At 40.0% G+C, this 20411-nt stretch overlaps 1 protein-coding gene across 1 annotated transcript in view; it reads right to left on the reverse strand.

Annotated features, from left to right (window-relative positions):
- Nucleotides 1-11661, reverse strand: part of LOC124152305 (visual pigment-like receptor peropsin) — a 53926-nt gene extending 42265 nt beyond the window's left edge. The window contains exon 1 of the mRNA XM_046525204.2: nucleotides 10746-11661. Within this exon, the coding sequence (XP_046381160.2) occupies nucleotides 10746-10884 (139 nt within the window). The 5' untranslated portion in view covers nucleotides 10885-11661. The remainder of the gene's footprint in view (nucleotides 1-10745) is intronic.
- Between the last annotated feature and the right edge of the window lie 8750 nt (nucleotides 11662-20411).

Below are 20411 nucleotides of genomic sequence, written 5' to 3' on the forward strand. Positions count from 1 at the left end.
AGATACTGATACTTGCTATTGACATGTGTTAACATTACTTTTATATGATTTTCGTGAGATCACTTCTCTGTCATTCACACATGTAACGCATTGTTTCCGTAAAGCCCCAACACACTTACATCACGTGTAATTTCGGAATGTTCACATTTGAAGTGACGAGGCTCATGCACTTAATACACACTTTCCCGTTCACGAGTTCTTTCTTAGCACACGTTCTTTCTTAACACAAGTTAAATTACCTACTTTTACCTATAGTTCCCACGTGACATACATTTAACCGGCAGACTGTGATTAACATTTTCCCATCCCTGACGCAAGACATTAATTATGGATGAAGCCAGGACATTGATGTCAAGCCACCGTTGTCGCTATACCACCTTTCCCCCTTAAACTCATAATATCTGACCTTTTCGCCTGGAAGACATTGCTTGGTAACCGAATAGATGTGTGCGTGGACCTACTTTTTATCATTAATGTCCCTCCTTCTACTTCAAGTTCTCTTGTTTTTGTTGCAGTTTCTAAAACATATTTAATGTAAGAAGACACATCTCTACATGATGTTTGTTTGTTTGTTTGTTATTTAACGCCGCACTCAGCGATATTCCAGCTATGTGAAGGCGGTCTGTAAATAATCTAGTCTTGACCAGACAAGCCAGTGATCATGAGCATCAATCCACGCAATTGGGATCGATGACATGCATGCATCAACCAAGTCAGCGAACCTGACCACCCGATCCCGTTAGTCGCCTCTTACGACAAGCATGAATATACCGTTTAATTGTACGCTCCTTCTTCAGTTTAATCTCTTGATATGTATCTTATATTTTGGACAGTTTAAGAAATACAAATCAGTGTGATTAATGGAGCTGAAAGTGGAACTATAACCGTATTTGGGGAGACAAGTTTGCCGTTAAATTAAACTATAGGCCCGGAAGAATGACCTTTCACTGCTTTTGATTTCAATATAAAAGACTTCAGAGCAAAAGTCGTATGACGCTCTTTGAAATCGTCGAAGAAAGAGAATGCTGGATTGATACTTACATAACAAGTTATGAAATGTAGACTCCAAAGACTGGAGGAATATTGCTCGACATAGAGCATTAGTTGACCATTGGAAAGTTCAAGTAAGAGATACCATTGACCTAATACCAAACCTGATTGTATTGTTGATCTATCTACACACGAGTGCCCGAATGCAAGTAATTGCTGAAGCTCTAGGCCTAGGCGATACAAGTGTTACATATAGATTGATATAGATGAACAGCGAATTACGACAAACATATTTTAATTACTGGTACTTTTTTATTTTTACATTACTATCAGCAGTGAATTTAAAACTCATTATTCGAAAACTTCGTTCTTGAACGTGGGTTCTGAAGGAAAATAATCCGACTGTTCATATCATTAGCTTGAAATGGTCTGACACATCAATAATTCTGCTCTTATACATTAAACCAGAACATTAATGGCAGAAAAGACAATGTTGTTCCAACTTGAGTGATCTGCACAGAGTATAGTGTACAAATATACAAATTTCGACACGCTTGCCAAAAGATAGTGTTCTTCGAGTACATAATTTTTACACCATTTATAAGATCAAACTCACAATCACGACTGAGACATACATTATTGATGTGAAGCATTGATTGGACTGTTGTTAATGACCTATTGTACTACTATGGACGGATCAATAATACGATCGCCACCAACATTTGAAGGCTTCTATTCTCCCTGGAGAGGATAATGACTTTGTGAAGGTGTAGCTAGGTCATGATTTATTCAGGAAATCTTTCCATTTAATCACTGTAGCTCGAATATGGTTTAATAATGAAGATAATAGGGACACTCACGAATAAAAGGAAGTTATTCGGATAAGACAAGTAAAGAACAACGGACTCTAATACCATCCATTCACATGGCATACACTGCTGAACTCTTTGGAGAATATACAATAACATCATGGTGAAAGATAGATAGGACACGGCACAATTTCGGCGGTAGTTCGCTAATAAATGCATTCTTTATACAGCTTGAAGGATGTATTTATACCATTTCGGAATGCATACTATCTCATTATCGATTTGTTACTGCGTTTGGTTACAAAGAAAGAGTTTCTTTCATTGCTCCATGACTAATAGTGTGTTTTCTGAGTAAGTGAGTGAGTAAGTAGGGTTTTAGCAATATTCCAGCAATATCACGGCGGGGACACAAATGTGTTGTCACGCCGTTACACATTGTCAGCCAAGTCACCTGGTCACCTAGTCCACGCCGTTACGAACTGTCAGCAAAGTCACCTAGTCACCTAGTCCACGCCGTTACACATTGTCAGCCAAGTCACCTAGTCCACGCCGTTACACACTGTCAGCAAAGTCACCTAGTCACCTAGTCCACGCCGTTACACACTGTCAGCCAAGTCACCTAGTCCACGCCGTTACACACTGTCAGCAAAGTCACCTAGTCACCTAGTCCACGCCGTTACACACTGTCAGCCAAGTCACCTAGTCACCTAGTCCACGCCGTTACACACTGTCAGCAAAGTCACCTAGTCACCTAGTCCACGCCGTTACACACTGTCAGCCAAGTCACCTAGTCCACGCCGTTACACATTGTCAGCAAAGTCACCTAGTCACCTAGTCCACGCCGTTACACACTGTCAGCCAAGTCACCTAGTCACCTAGTCCACGCCGTTACACATTGTCAGCCAAGTCACCTAGTCCACGCCGTTACACACTGTCAGCCAAGTCACCTAGTCCACGCCGTTACACACTGTCAGCAAAGTCACCTAGTCACCTAGTCCACGCCGTTACACACTGTCAGCCAAGTTACCTAGTCCACGCCGTTACACATTGTCAGCCAAGTCACCTTGTCACCTAGTCCACGCCGTTACACACTGTCAGCCAAGTCACCTAGTCACCTAGTCCACGCCGTTACACATTGTCAGCCAAGTCACCTAGTCCACGCCGTTACACACTGTCAGCCAAGTCACCTAGTCCACGCCGTTACACACTGTCAGCAAAGTCACCTAGTCACCTAGTCCACGCCGTTACACACTGTCAGCCAAGTCACCTAGTCCACGCCGTTACACACTGTCAGCCAAGTCACCTAGTCCACGCCGTTACACACTGTCAGCCAAGTCACCTAGTCACCTAGTCCACGCCGTTACACACTGTCAGCAAAGTCACCTAGTCACCTAGTCCACGCCGTTACACACTGTCAGCCAAGTCACCTAGTCCACGCCGTTACACATTGTCAGCAAAGTCACCTAGTCACCTAGTCCACGCCGTTACACACTGTCAGCCAAGTCACCTAGTCCACGCCGTTACACACTGTCAGCCAAGTCACCTAGTCCACGCCGTTACACTGTCAGCCAAGTCACCTAGTCACCTAGTCCACGCCGTTACACACTGTCAGCCAAGTCACCTAGTCACCTAGTCCACGCCGTTACACACTGTCAGCCAAGTCACCCAGTCACCTAGTCCACGCCGTTACACACTGTCAGCCAAGTCACCTAGTCACCTAGTCCACACCGTTACACATTGTCAGCAAAGTCACCTAGTCCACGCCGTTACACATTGTCAGCCAAAGTCACCTAGTCACCTAGTCCACGCCGTTACACACTGTCAGCCTAGTCACCTAGTCACCTAGTCCACGCCGTTACACACTGTCAGCCAAGTCACCTAGTCCACGCCGTTACACATTGTCAGCCAAGTCACCTAGTCACCTAGTCCACGCCGTTACACATTGTCAGCAAAGTCACCTAGTCACCTAGTCCACGCCGTTACACATTGTCAGCCAAGTCACCTAGTCCACGCCGTTACACACTGTCAGCAAAGTCACCTAGTCACCTAGTCCACGCCGTTACACACTGTCAGCAAAGTCACCTAGTCACCTAGTCCACGCCGTTACACATTGTCAGCCAAGTTACCTAGTCCACGCCGTTACACATTGTCAGCAAAGTCACCTAGTCACCTAGTCCACGCCGTTACACACTGTCAGCCAAGTCACCTAGTCACCTAGTCCACGCCGTTACACACTGTCAGCCAAGTCACCTAGTCACCTAGTCCACGTCGTTACACACTGTCAGCCATGTCATCTAGTCCACGCCGTTACACACTGTCAGCCAAGTCACCTAGTCACCTAGTCCACGTCGTTACACACTGTCAGCCATGTCACCTAGTCCACGCCGTTACACATTGTCAGCAAAGTCACCTAGCCACCTAGTCCACGCCATTACACACTGTCAGCCAAGTCACCTAGTCCACGCCGTTACACACTGTCAGCCAAGTCTGACCACTCTTTTCCAAAATTCGCCTTGTACGACCAACATAGGCTGCTGGGACCAATTTACCATGGAATTACTACGGGATCAAACTGTAGGTCATGATCTTTGGGTGATGTAACATAGCATCAGAGTCAGAATGTACAATGTAATATGCTACTTCATCATTCACCTGCGTAGGTACTTATTACTGTTCTTATATCTGTTTCAGACATAGAGAAGATTCACGATACCAGCGGCCTCATATATAAAAAGCGAACATATTCTACCTAAATGGAGGGATATCAGTTTGATGCTTTCAAATCATACTGCTTTAGAATGTCAATATCGTTCATTCAATCTCGACCCGATCTCGTAGTTTGTCATTGTCTAGCAAATAGCTGAGCGTTAATAGCGACAAATTGACTTTGAACGTGAGACATCGTCAAATATTTATGTATTTCTGATTTTTGCCATTGTTTTCATGATAAATCTTTCATCTCAAGTGCTGTAATGTCATTGCTTTCGTATATATTGTGTCGTAAAACTAACTCACCGTTAAGAAAGAGCTTTAATTGAGATAAATGACACTGTCATTTCATATTATTCCTGAATTTATGTCACTTTCTATTACACAGAGATAGGCCGTCTGGGCATCAAACGTCTTCATCAGTCATATAAATGTCCAAGAGAATTACAGCGCTATGAGGTGTTTCAATATTAACGATTATCTGTGACAGATGCAATGTCCTCAAAGCAAAAGTAGCTCCTTGAAAAATTAATAGTCGTACATAAATGACATTTCCTTTTTTAATACATTTGAAACCAGTAAAGCTTTGGCTTACCGTATATACCCCACAAGAAATCAAATAATAACTTGAAATACTAATACAGTGAAATTATCGAAAATTATGATAAGGTGACTTATAACACGGTGAAATTTGTAGCACTGTATTTTAATGTCACAGTCCCTTTTCACAAAGAGGTTAACCAGCAAGAATGCTGCAGGTCAAAATGTGAGTCTGTGTCACGAATATGCTTCCTTTTTTTATTTTCTTACGGGTTCATCGTACGGCCTCTGCACGTTATGTTGCAATCAACCAGTATATCTGATGGAAAGTAAGTAGCGGTCGTTGAAGGTGTGATTTTTAATGCACGACATCGTGTTCAACTACAGTCTTTCGTATGAGTAAGTTGGTTGGGTTTAACGCAGCTTTGAACAGTATTACAGTTACATTTCGTATGAAGGTTGCTGGCTCATATACATGATATTTACATACATATATATATATATATATATATATATATATATATATATATATATATATATATATATATATATATATATATATATATATATATATATATATATATATGTATGTATGTATGTATGCACGAAATGTTGACACATCATGGTAAGCCTACGTTTGTAATTATCTGTCTATTGTCATAGGCGTGGAACCGAATTTATTACTTTTGTTTTTGCAATATTTGTGTGTGATCCTGAGTTATGGGGATTTTCCAGTTTTTTCTGGAAATACAATAACCAGATGCAAAATGCAAACGTAATGCCTCAGCTCAGGCTTACAACGTGAGGATGTATGTCAGGTTAGTTTATCTGATACTGATGGCCGAGTCACCGATACCGCAAGAGAAGTCCACCTTTTCGCGAACACCTGGTATCATTACTATGTGATTGTGATTCATAACTACATGTACAACATATAGTTAAAATCGTACCATGGATTATCAATAAACTAAGAATCACCAGGCCTTGGGTCATATTAAGTTCAGTTTTATACTGTTTCAACTTCACGAAGACATGGGATTTGGGTCGTCATGACATCCCATGCAATCAGCTTTGATGTTTGGTTCTATTATACTTGATATCAGAAGATTCCGGGGTAGAATAGGTCTTCAGCAACCCATGCTTGCCGTAAAAGGTGACTATGCTTGTCGTAAAAGGCGACTAACGGGATCGGGTGGTCAGGCTCGCTGATTTGGTTGATGCATGTCATCGATCCCAATTGCGTGGATCGATGCTCATGATGTCAATCACTGGATTGCCTGGTCCAGACTCGATTATTTTACAGACCGCCGTCATATATATGGAATATTGCTGAGTGCGGCGTAAAACAACAAACCAAACCAAACCAAAATTTGATATCAAAAGAAGCCTCTCTCATTTAACACTTCGACATACAGGTACATGGTGGTACCATATATCGCGAACTCCTGTCATCACTAAGTGTGATTCATAGACACATGCTCGTGATTTAGACACAATGACACAAAGAACTCTTGTGGTTAAGAAAATTTTCTTGTCGCTTTTATTCCGATGTTGAAAACAACAACAATAACCTTAATGTTCACATATAAGTTATCGTAAACTACTGAAATTGTAATTTGACTTTGTCATGGATGTCAAAAAGTCCGTACGTGAACTCAACATGTATTGAGGGGGCACGGATGGCCCAGTCGTCTAAGGCGCCGCGATTCGCTGTGCAGAGTTGCGTCCTTTGGGCACGCCAGAAACCTATGATTGTGGGTTCGAATTCCGGTTCGCCCCGATTAGGTTTCTAGGTTTGTCAGCACCATGCCCGTGCTTGTGGGTTTCACCGAGGTAGTAAACGTCTGAGACCTGCATCACTTCGGGCTTTTCCCCCACATTAAGCTGACATGCCGCGATATAACTGGAAAACTGTTAAAAGCGGCGTTAAACCAAACTCACTCACTCACTCAACATGTATTGAGCGCATTTGGCATTCCCCTCTCGCACACACTGCATCATCAACACAATGTCATACATACTCGACAATTGTTATTATGTTTTCTTCAATTAGAGGAAAGACAGAAAAACTCAGTTGCTAGTATCCAGACCAAGGACATTCTGGCAGAATGCCCTCGACTTTGTAACCTAGCTGAAGAGCGTTTCTAAACATCTTTTAATATGTATCTTATGTTGATTTTACAAGTCACGATTTTTACATGGAATTCTATGACGTGAATGAAAAGAAATACAGTTTGCCGATGTGATCCACACACAAGATATGGTGAAGCCAGATAACGGTGTACTGACTATTGCATAATTGCACGATTAGTTTATTGTACTAAATGCTACAAGCCAGAATCATTGAACCTACCATGCTATTGATGTTTCACCTGTGACACAGAATCAATGCGATATGAGCGCCGCTTCCTGCGTAGTGTAACGGAAATAACGGTTAATCCATTTACTATAATTAATAAATTAAATGCTTTTGTGAGGTTGAAGTCGTATCTTACGATCCGACCATTTGATAATCCGGGTGTGGCGGTGGAGATTTTATCGACAAAATAAAATTGTCATCGGAAATTCTTGAATAAACGCGACAAAACCCTTTCGATATTCATAAGAAATAGCTGGTAAAACCACAGTCGATTGTACGACTCGGAATTCTCATGAGCATGTGTTTATGAATCACTATCGAAAAGTGATGATAGCAACTGTTTTGCGAAAAGGTGAATATATCCTGCCCAACCGGTGGCACCCGTCACAAACACATGCAAAGGCAAATCAACTGTTCACCTTTAAAACACGTGAACATGTCAAAATAATTAATTGCATCGCACATCAGTTTTGTCACTGATGCTTCAAGATTGGAAATGTCCTCCACAGCTCTACAATATAACCTTTTGGGTTTTGTCGCTTTCATATAATCAGCCAGGCCAACCCCATCCCACCAGGCTAACCAAGGATCACATTTTATCATAAAAAAACTGGCTCCCACAGGAGATATCGCTGGGATGAGATCAAGTGATATCTACACTGTAGATATCGCTGCAATGAAATTACATCACAATGCTTTGCAGACCATTGTGATGTCACTGGTTAACATGACGTCACAATCAAATGACATCACTAATGGCTCTGCTACTGAAGCTGTTTGCAGTACTTTTTACACTGAAGACATTCCTAATTACTGTCTACAAATTGGAAAAGTTGAACGAATAATGTTGGATGATAAATAAAATCTCACCCTCGTGTCTTTTGATATCAAATATATCAACACTCGTTGATAAAAGTGGCAAAAATTCTCGGCAAGCCTCGGAATTTTTCCACTATTATCAACTCGTGTTCATATATTTGATATCAAAAGACACTCGGGTGAGATTCTCTATATATATTGTTTTATAATTCGTAATTATCCAATTCTGACGAACTTCAGGAAGACATGGGATTGGGGTCGTCCTGACATACCATGTCAACCTCTCTCAAGGTTCTATTAAACTTGATATGAAAACAAAGTAGACACAATTTATGGAAAACAACTTCTTTAATACAGCAATAAAGACGTTTTTACCCATAAATTGTGTCCACTGTGTCATCCGTCAACTTCTAGGTAATGCCTATTCAACAATTGATATGAAAATATGCCTTTCTCATTTAACACGGCATATAGGTAGACGGTGATGGCGCTGTAACGTATATATTGACCTCATTTCGTCTACCACTACAGATTCGTCCTGATTATGATTCTCGATTTTCTAAGCACCATCCATTTGTTCGCTGGTTTCATACAAGTGTTTAACATATAAGGCCTGCATCGATTCGGCTTTCTTCCCACACCTAGGTACCACGACTTGATGTTACACTAAAATACTACCTATAGCAGCGTTAAGCCCAACTAACTCCCTCATAGCTGTTGTTCTCTAGAGAGCGGAGCCAACGTCCAATACTACTCTGTCTAATGAAGACAAATACTCGCGATTCGCACTGAAATGGCATATGTTTAAGATTGATGAAATGCTTCAATTTAAGATAGGTCATGTAGATCGATTCACAATAGAATGCCATATTGTAGTTCAGTGTCAACGAGTGTACAAGCTACAGTTTATAACATTAACTGCAAGTATATTTCTACCAACTGGTTTCTTGAGACATTTTGTTTTCAACCCAAGTATTTACTGCATTTGATGCAAAAACATTCTCATATTTTCTTTAAACGTCCCATTGGAATTTATTAATGTGACATACATGGAGTCTTGAATGCAACCATATGACATATGTACTATGGTTGACGATAAATGTTTTACAAAGCATTTTCAGTAAAAGGGTTTTCTATATGTAACACTTCATAATCATTGAGGTGAATCGAGAATGTGTTTCAGGAGAACTAAACCTGAATATGTAGAACGTCCAACAACGTTTGTATATGTGATTGAATACCACTGGTGCCAATCTTCTGTATAATAGCAAGTCTGGACCACATAAACCAGTGACTGAAACTATGGTTAATGGTCCAATATGACATGCAACAGCCAAGTCACAATGTCGATTCCCATTTATTCGGCTCTTACAACAAGCATGGGACCTGAGAGGCCCATGTGATTTAGAGGGCTTGGGAGAAGGTGAGTGAGTTGGGTGTAACCCCACTTTTAGAAACATTCCTGCAATGTCAAGGCGGGGGTACCCGGAATGGACTTTACACATGTGCGGAATCGAACTCGGGTTGTCTGCGTGACGGACCAAGTTACCCCACCATCCCTTTCAGTCGACATTGCCGTTATAATGTGATTGGATCGTATTGGTTATTGTACCCTACTTGCACTTATAATTAATATGGTATCATGTGCTCTATGGAATAATATGTTTGACCTAGCACACGTGAAAGACAGCATGTGTTAGAAGATTAGTGCTGTAAGGAAAGTGTCTTTATTTAGAGATCATTTAGAAAAGGGCTTCTGGAGATCGTTTATACATTTCATTGCTCCTTTGCCATATTGTCAAACATGACATGTGCATAATAATAATAATACATGTCTACAAATGTGACTTCTTCTGTCAGGAAGTTGTCTGTGATTTTTTAGCCTTTCGTGTCATTTTTATGTTCCAATGGCATGATTTAAGATACAACAATATTTTATTCATGGTTGGTTGGTTGGTTTGTTGTTTAACGCCGCACTCAGCAATATTCCAGCCTTATGACAGCGGTCTGTAAATAATCGAGTCTGGACCAGACAACCCAGTGATTAATATCATGAGCATCGATCCACTTAATTGAGATCAATGACATGCATCAACCAAGTCAGCGAGCCTGTCCACCCGATCCCGTTAGTCGCCTCTTACGACAAGCATAGTCGCCTTTTACAGCAAGCATGAGTTGCTGAAGACCTATTCTATCCTGGATATTCACGGGTCATTTAATACATGGCCACAATGAGAAATACAACGAGAAATGAATGATATAATTTTATATGTTAATGGATATTATACCTTTAGGTTGCAACAAGTTGTGGAGGCGGTGTGAGATAGAACAGTTACGTGTCTCGAATACATGATATTGTCGTCATTTTATATATTGTACAGAAACAATACATGAAAATAGTATTTCATAAACAGCAGAAAAAGAGGAAATATTTAGGAAACATAATTAGCACACTGTACTTTTTTAAATAAAGACACAAAGAAAGTATATACAAAAGAAAGCAAGTACAAATTGCTTACCTATGAAAATAAGGTATCCAGTGACAACTGTCCTTTCAGGCGAAGTCAATAAACTTGCCATTGGGCTCTCCAATATTTTGGTCGAGGCGTTGAAGGAGGCGGAAGATGCACCGCCTTCGGTATAGGTTGTATCTCCCATGGCGAAGTACTCTACTACAGAATGTGCCTATGGTTCCTTCTATGTCTCACGGTAAAGTCACCTGTGTATAGGTCTAATTCTCCTTAACTGACAAATCCATTTGCATATGCATGAGTAAGATGTAGGCATCCCGGTATGGATAACAGAAATCGAACATTTTCCAATACACTAATTCTATTAATTACAGAAGTAGAGCTGGCTAGTGTTCCGTCTCACCAATCGGTTTAGCTACCGCTTAACGAACAAGGTGTTTCCTGGGACAGAGCCAGCAGTCAACTCATGTTTAAGTCAAGGTCACATAAGCAACCAACCAAACCGTTGGTCCCATTGTTCAACCTTCCAACAACTGTTAGTGTAAACAACATCAAGAAACGGGATTGCGATCAAACATCATCTTCAAGTACTTCTTCCAGAAATCTTTAGGTTAATAGTACTGTGTGATGATACCAATCAAGACCTCAAGCAGAAGATCCCATCCTTCAAGCAGAAGATCCCATCCTTCAAGCAACTTTATGATGAGAAGAAATAATTGATTTTGTATGTGTAGTAGACACAAGCTATAATATGAATTTCTCGTGCAAGCTCCATGTCGCACAAGTTAAACGTTGATAAAAAGTCCATGGTATCCCTTTGTAGGACTTATATAATATATAGGTATAGCTGTGATCGACACCTAACACACAGCCCAGCGTTCCATGGTAAACAGGTTCCACACTGATCGATCACAGATAACCAGCCTGCTGGCAATTAGGTTCTCTCCGAGAAGCTGGTGTAAAGTCTGTTTGCTACAACGTTTACCGGGATGTCGTCAGTGAGGAAAGTACAATCATTATGATTAGGAAGTTCGCGTTCTCGCAGACCTAGATGTATGAAAGGAATGGTGGTCGTAAATTGAATATTGTCTTCTGTTCAGGAAACGTCGATATTTATTGGCAAAATGTGAAGCTAAACCAAATATAATTGACAGACCTTGAGATCGCTAACGTGAGGAGACATATCAATTGATATTTGTGAAAATATGATATACAGATAATAAAGTTCTGTCACCACTTCTTCTTGACTCGACGCGAGTGTCTGTCAGAGACTATTGATTTATTAAATAAAAGCGTGACGGTGTAATCTACCTTCTGACTGAATAATTACTATTGGCTATTAACTAAGATATTTTCAGAACATACACCTCACGGCAAATGCAATGTGGCATGCAAAGAACAGGATGTGAAAACTAGAGCAGGTTTGGGCACTGCGTACTTCTGCCATGCAATTAGGAATTATCACTCAAGGGTTAATAAAGGAGGGCAATTGCTGCCCGGTAGTGTAAGGCACTGCATTCTGCTTTGAGGAATCTGATCCATAGGTTGCTAGGGTTGCTAGGGGCCCCTAGTTTTCTCCTTGATCTGTCAGTTCCATATCCGTGCTTGAATATTTTGCGTACACTCTTCACAAAAAGAAACGCACAGGTAGTATGTAGTTCGTTGAACCTGACTACACAAAAAATCCGGTATATAAATTGTATATATGTTATTGGAAAATGTTGGTGGCCTGATATTCGACAAACGCTGCGTCTCAACACAATCGAACACCTCTGGGATGAACTCGATCGACGTGTACGTCAACGTCAGAACACGCCGCAGACACTCCCACAACTGGCCAACGCGTTACAAGCAGAATGGCGCAGAATTCCTTAGGACAGAATTCGTACACTTATCTAGTCATTGCTGAGGAGATGCAGAGCCGTGATTGCTGCCCGGGGCGGTCACACGAGATACTGAGTTCAGCGCAACATTGTGGCCTTATGTGACATGACAATGAACAGTTTTCAATGCCTTTGTACACCGACCACATGTGGTTATCGAGCTCCAAAACTTCATATTTGTATCTATGATATTAAATTAAATATATCGACTTTATTAGGTACAATAAATTTACTAAAAATCTACCTGTGCGTTTCTTTTTTTGAAGGGTGTATGTCGTAAATTTCTAAATGGCACCCTAAGCTCCACAATACTGTTACAAGCGATGTAATCATTTAACTTATCTCTGCTGAAACATGGCATCATTTAACAAGACATAACTTTTCTGTATCCTTGTCGAGAAAGTAATTTATTACTTGTTATGCCATTTAAATTTAGAATGTACTCACTGTAAATTCCTAAAGAAACCCTAAAGTACTCATGGAAAGGAAAAAAAATGTTTTGCTGGATCGACACAAAGCATTACGTAGATGTAAATAAGAAATAACAAAACAACTGGAAAAGTACTAGTCTGGATTTGCTAGTTTTATCTCAGTGCTCAATACAAAATGTACTTTACAGGAGGTAGTTTGTAGGCACTTTCAACATTCAAAAATAAAACTAAGTCCAAATTGACATGGCAGAAACAGGCTATAGGCATTATGCAAATTAGCCTGTAAAAAGTTATCAAAGCAACAATAAATTTAACAGCTATGTTTATGTACATAATAATAATGACACGTAAGTTGTTGTTTGAGAAGGGAATATGTTACTTTTACGTTCTGACATTTTGACGATGATTCACTATCCCACAATGCCACTCACAAATCCCTAACCACTGACAAATCACATGAACGTGGGTTTCAAGCACCTGTTTTCACCTGTCGTCAAGGTGTCATAGGTCATGGACATTCATCTTAATATACTAACACCTGGTTATGCTCAGTTTCACAATAGTCTGTTTTGTTGATATTTTTACACACTTTTACGTGTAAAAAGACATAAAAACCTTTGATACGCTGTATTTGTGCCAAGGCCCAATTAGTACTAATTGAGTTGTTTGAATATTTATATATTTTGTATATTAACTGCATTTATTTAAAATCTGAGATCGAAAACAGGGTTTTTTTCATTTCCGTAAGTACTTTGTTTTTAGTTGGACCATTTAAACATCACAATGGACTAACGTCAGAATCTATTGCGACATAACGAACGTTTCAAAATAATTTATGTCTATTAATGTTTCTTCACCCAATCGACCGCCTCCGTGATCTAGTGGATAAAACGTCTGCCGGGAGAGCGGAAGTTCGCGTCATACAAAAGACATTAAAAGATGTTACTTGTTGTTACCTTGCCTGGCGCTCAGCGTTAAGGGGGTAAACAAGGACTAGTCGTGTCGGAGTCAGTATACAGTGTTTGAGTGGGGTATTTGTGGTATGTCACAGACACACATACAAACACACACCCACGTAATGTAAGTGCAATAACCTTGAACGCGAACTTAAACTCCATTTCACCTCATCTGGAACCAATCAGATGCCCTAGTTTTAACGTCAATCCCATGTGGACAACGTCGACAACAATGTCCTTTCAGCATTTACACCTTACCATGCGAATGTTTCTGGCATTGTGCATGCTAGCATACATTTCACTAGTGCGTACCCGTCGCCGATGGACTGGTGTCAAATCACGTGTGCACCGGCCAGTTTATCCTTACTTTATTCTACTGTAGTAAATGCAAGCGACAAAACGCTTCCCATTGTCATAAGAAATCTCTGCTATACGATTCCGTTTATATTATAACATGTACGCTCACGCCAGTGAGCAAGGAGGTGTGAAAACTCCACAACTCCATCATACATCATGTTGATACAGCGGAGTGTCATATTTGAGTAAACTGAATATGAATTCCAACCTCTGTCAACATCCGGGATATCGCTGAGATATATCACTCATCCTAATGCTGTTGAAACGTCACACATAGAAGTCAAATACACACGCTTAAAGCACATTTTCAAAATAGTCTATTTTCCACAAATGGGCAATGGTTTGTCAACTATTCAACTGAATATGACTTCCAACCTGTCCACATCCGGGATATCGCTGTGTTATTACATTATCTGTAGCCCATATTTCAATTATTGTACACATATATAGTATAACAATATTTATATTTTTATAATAAAGTGAATGATATTACGTTTTGTTTGAACATATGTGTCTCTAGCGGGTTTCAAACAAGTGTCGGGAGATGTTGAAGACGTGTAATAGTCGATCTCGACTACGGCGACACATGACTGACCGCAGTGAAATTAACTATGAAATATTTTCAATATTTCGATATCCTTAAACGATTTGAAAATTGTATGTATTATAAATGCGATGATGAATTGTGTTACCTGTAACGATGTTCATGTTAACGAAAATGACCAAAAAAATATACAAAATATGTACAGAAGAAACATAATATATAATGTGCTTGTTGCGGGCTCATGACTTAATATAATTCCCATCAGCATGTTTTCACTTAGAATCACAGTTTGAAAAAACAATTCACACTGTTTGAAAAATACAGTTCGTCAGGAATTTAACCATGGTTAGTCGTTAGAAGATCAGAAATGGATGTCATTGTGCATAGTACAGGATACTCAGTAAGTAATCCTAGTAACTTCTCAGATATAAAACCAGATAGAATATGCATAGACAGTTTCAGCCTGTGGCCTAACCGTTTAACAATAAGACTGCCGAATTGCTTACGTCTTTTTTTTATCGAGGTCTTATAAAACCGATACATGCTAAAATGCTCCTGGTGCTGTTTTACGGAATCATTTGCAACGTTAATAGTTCCTCTCAATACGTGACTTAATATCACTGTCTGAAAGCAAACCATGAGTCCGTCAGGATACAATGGGCCAACTTCTCTGGGCTCTGTTCTCTTTGTATGCCTATATCTGTAAGACACTGCAGCTGATGACCTGAGAGACGTCTTGAGACCGCGAGCGATTTGCTTTCTTTCTTACTCAGCGCAATGTGTCACCGACTTGTACATCTAGATATTACACCTTTGGCGCCATCAACTTCCCTGTGAGCATACTTCACAAAAAACGAAATGTGCCCCCTGAACAAATAACAAGACAGTGCAGAATATTTTTGTAACAACTTTGGGTTCTGTCCTGTCTTTATTAATAGTTTATTGTCATCAACACAAGGACAGTCGATGGCAGTCATTTCACGAACTACGCCCACGAGTTTCCTCCCATCATAATCAGTTTCCTTGCTTGCTTTGAAGCATTTATTTGGACATATTTAACACCCACTTAACACTGGTGCCAACAAGCAGAGTACATACAACAGACTCAAGACCTTGGAGTTCTTTCCATGACTATGTGGAAGATACAACAGACTCAAGACCTTGGAGCTCTTTCAATAACTATGTGGAAGATACAACAGACTCAAGAAGTTGGAGCTCTTTCAATAACTATGTGGAAGATACAACAGACTCAAGAAGTTGAAGCTCTTTCAATAACTATGTGGAAGATACAATAGACTCAAGACGTTGGAGCTCTTTCAATGACTATGTGGAAGATACAACAGACTCAAGAAGTTGGAGCTCTTTCAATAACTATGTGGAAGATACAATGGACTCAATACGTTGGAGCTCTTTCAATAACTATGTGGAAGATACAATGGACTCAATACGTTGGAGCTCTTTCAATATATATGTGAAAGATACAATAGACTCAAGACGTTGGAACTCTTTCAATAACTATGTGGAAGATACAACAGACTCAAGACCTTGGAGCTCTTTCTATGACTATGTGGAAGATACAACAGACTCAAGACCTTGGAGCTCTTTCAATGACTATGTGGAAGATACAGCAGACTCAAGACGTTGGAACTCTTTCAATGACTATGTGGAAGATACAATAGACTCAAGACCTTTGAGCTCTTTCAATAACTATGTGGAAGACACAACAGACTCAAGACGTTGGAACTCTTCCCATGACTATGTGGAAGATACTGCAGACTCAAGACCTTTGAGCTCTTTCAATGACTATGTGGAAGATACAACAGACTTTAGACCTTGGAGCTCTTTCAATGACTATGTGGAAGATACAACAGACTCAAGACCTTGGAGCTCTTTCAATGACTATATGGAAGATACAGCAGACTCAAGACCTTGGAGCTCTTTCTATGACTATGTGGAAGATACAGCAAACTCAAGACCTTGGAGCTCTTTCAATGACTATATGGAAGATACAACAGACTCAAGATGTTGGAGCTCTTTCAATGACTATGTGGAAGATACAACAGACTTTAGACCTTGGAGCTCTTTCAATGACTATGTGGAAGATACAGCAGACTCAAGACCTTGGAGCTCTTTCAATGACTATGTAGAAGATAGGACAGACCCAGCGCGTTCACTCTTAATGTTAACTGCTATAACAGTTTCTACAAGGTTTGCTCATGTCGTAAATGATGCCTTATCATAGTTTTACCTTGTCCTCTGATGCAACACACATCATAGCAACCGCTATTTGAAACATTACTAAAGTGTATAAGTGTGCCCATTAAACAACGTTGGATATCTGATGTTAATCAGCATCAAACACTATTTAACTGACAACCATCAATAATATGTCGTATTGATGTCAGTGGGATGTCAGTTTACACGAAGCTTTATGGCTTCGGTATACAAGTGTATCGTGTTTATTAGCACTCAAGGATGGTAGACGCCATTTGAGGTCTACGAGTCAAATGTACATGAATATACAAATATATCTTAAGCTGGACTGTAGGAACTGAATTTGTATCCATCTCCTTAAAGGATACAGGAACAGGATGTCTTAAAAACAGCTTAATGCCACCAAACATTTCGAAATGATAATAATATTCCCCAGGAAACTTTAAGGCTGAAATGTTGCCACCACCAGTCCCTTCTGCCTTCTGGGGTGAATCCTGATCAAAGGCAGTATAATATACATCAAAGAAGAGTATCATTCCACTTAAATATTGATGATGTTGCCTTTTCTAATATACAGTTGATGGGGTGGGAGAGAGTGTGTGTCAATACTAAAACAGAGAGAGTAGATTTACGATAAGTGCATGAGCACATAGATTGCAGTTATCAATGTTATTCAGTTTTAAGATGTTCAGCTATTTCCACTGTCTCTTCAAAACGGTACTGTTGCATTGTCTCCGTAGGTGAAAGTGATATATTGATACATAGCTGAATTGTCAAATTAAGCATTTCCACACGGGAATTAGCCATTGGCAACGAATTTCTATTAAAAAACGAAATGAAAACTCTAAACGTCATAGTTCAAATGGAAGGGGTTCAGTTATCTTAGGAGAAAGCTGCGTATCTTAGTCATGAAACAAACCTAGGATCACCATACCCGTGGGTTTCATTTCGTGATAAATGCTTAATACTTGAGGCTTTTCATCAAACATTAAGCTGATAACTGCAATACTGTTCAAAGCGTCGACATACACACCACGTCACTCACTGTAAACATGACACACCCATTTAAACGGCTTTCCAAATGGTTAAAATCGTGGTTAACGCCGGGACATGCATGAAATACTTTTCAAAGTCTTGACCGTGTAGAATTCTATAACTATTTCATTATCATTTTTCCACAACCATGTTGATCTAGGTCCATGTCAAATACAAGACCGCAAGACTTCGCAAAACAGGTTGAACATTAAATAAACAGGAATCTTAATCATATCAGGAATAAACCTTACTGATATCGTCAGGAATGGATCGCCATAAAGCAAATCTTATTATCTAACTAATAACCATCAAATGCATTCGATCGTTAAGCTCTGTAGCAGCAAAGACAGTCATTGTCCTGAAGTCGCTGTTGTCGATACTTTTGTTGTAGTGTACCACCAATACTCGTTTCTTAATGCGTGGAATTAACCTGTCCAAACATCCATCATATGGCTACAATCGGATTACTTCAAATAGCGTGCCGGAACAGCCACCTCCCATCCTGCTCTTGCATCGCTCGCAATCGATGCTGGGACTTTAAGGGTGGTGAAATGGCTGTAAATTATTAGTTTACAGTTAACTTACAACACCTGTTCAGTCTTGTACCACAGCTAATTTTAAAGTATCATATATCAGTATGTCCGCTTTGTTCAAAGGAAATTTCACCTCTGATTCTATATTAAGAAGAAAAATGCTGAAATATTCATCTCTTTTGTAAACAAGACCTACATGTATTTGTGAAAGAGCTATGGCATTAGAGCCGTGAAGCTCCGGTTAAGAATTGGTCCTCAGCAACCCATGCTTGTCGTAAGAGGCGACTAACGGGATCGGTATTCCATATGCGTAGATCGTTGCTCATGATGTCAATCTCTGGATTGTCTGATCCAGACTCTTGTTTTCTACAGACCGCAGCCATATAGCTGGACTATTGCTGTTTGCAGCGTTCTCAAACAAAACAAGCAAATAACAAAACATATCGTTATGAAGGTAACAATGATTCATTTATCACGTAATGTCAATAAATTAGTGCCTTGACCTTTACACTGAGTTTTCATACCTCCTTACGCAAAACCTTTTTTTCATTCCTAATTACAATTGTATATGAGGCGGGTGATAACGGCGGAGTAGGACATGCCGATCCTTTTCTCGAGCACCCGGTGCCATCACTAGCTTTATAGGATCCAACATACACATTTCATCACTTGTGCCTTTTACACCCAGTGAGGTGTGTATAGTCGAGACTGGTTATTCTCTGGAGTTGACGTTTTGAATTTATGCTGTTGATTGGTACCGTCCACATTAACTGGGTTCCACTGTACATTATTGTTGTCTCACGCTTGTCCAGGAATACCATGATGAGTTGCAACCTGTATCTGGGTGTACAGTGCAGTACAGCTCATCGAATATTTCTTGATTGATGAACCTATGCTTATCGAGAAATGGTCAATGAATTAACGCTAAATTTTGCCGCTAACGATATCTTAACGATGTGTGGATGACGTAGGTGTATTTGTCACGGTTTGTAACAGCCTTCAAAAGTCACCATCAGCCTTTCTTCGCTTCAACGGTCAACATTCTTTGCGTGAGCAGAGCTCTGTATTTGTTTCTATAATATTCCAATAAGCGAGTAGTTTGGTTGATTAAGTGAGTTAGGTGCAGCAGTATTTCTTATTAATAACTACGCGTTAGCTTTTATGTACTAGGAGAGCTTGAAGTGACCACGGTCGAACCACTGTTTGGTGACACCTCGAGTAAGAGTACATTGCTGACAAATCACGATTCGATGCTCATGAGATCAATCACTGGATTGTCTGGTCCAGACTCGATAATTTACAGACCGCCGTCATATAGCTGGAATATTGCTGAGTGCGGCGTAAAAGAACAAACCAGAGAGAAACAAATCACGATTCATTATCGGAAAGAAAACTGGATTCGAACACACGACTGTCGGATCCTGGCACGCCTAAATGCAGCACCACTGAACGCATTTAAAGCAAGTAAGACAACTGGACTATCCGTACTCAAATATCATGTAAATGTTAGCCTTCCACGTCACATGGGGACGCTTAAAAATAAAAGTGACAACACCTTTTCACAATAATAAGAAATCTCCATTGTACTATTCTCGACTATAGCATGGGCATGTGTTCATGAACCACTATCAAATAGTGATGATGTCAAATGCAAGGATATCATTATGGTTAGTGATCCCAAAAAAATAGAAATGGCCTCTACATGTCTTCCGGTAAACCTTTTGAAAACTTCACTGAGTCTTGAATGTTGCATACCTGATG

This window comes from Haliotis rufescens, unplaced genomic scaffold, assembly GCF_023055435.1.
Source record: "Haliotis rufescens isolate VD_foot unplaced genomic scaffold, xgHalRufe1.0.p SCAF_11, whole genome shotgun sequence".
Classification (NCBI taxonomy): domain Eukaryota; kingdom Metazoa; phylum Mollusca; class Gastropoda; order Lepetellida; family Haliotidae; genus Haliotis; species Haliotis rufescens.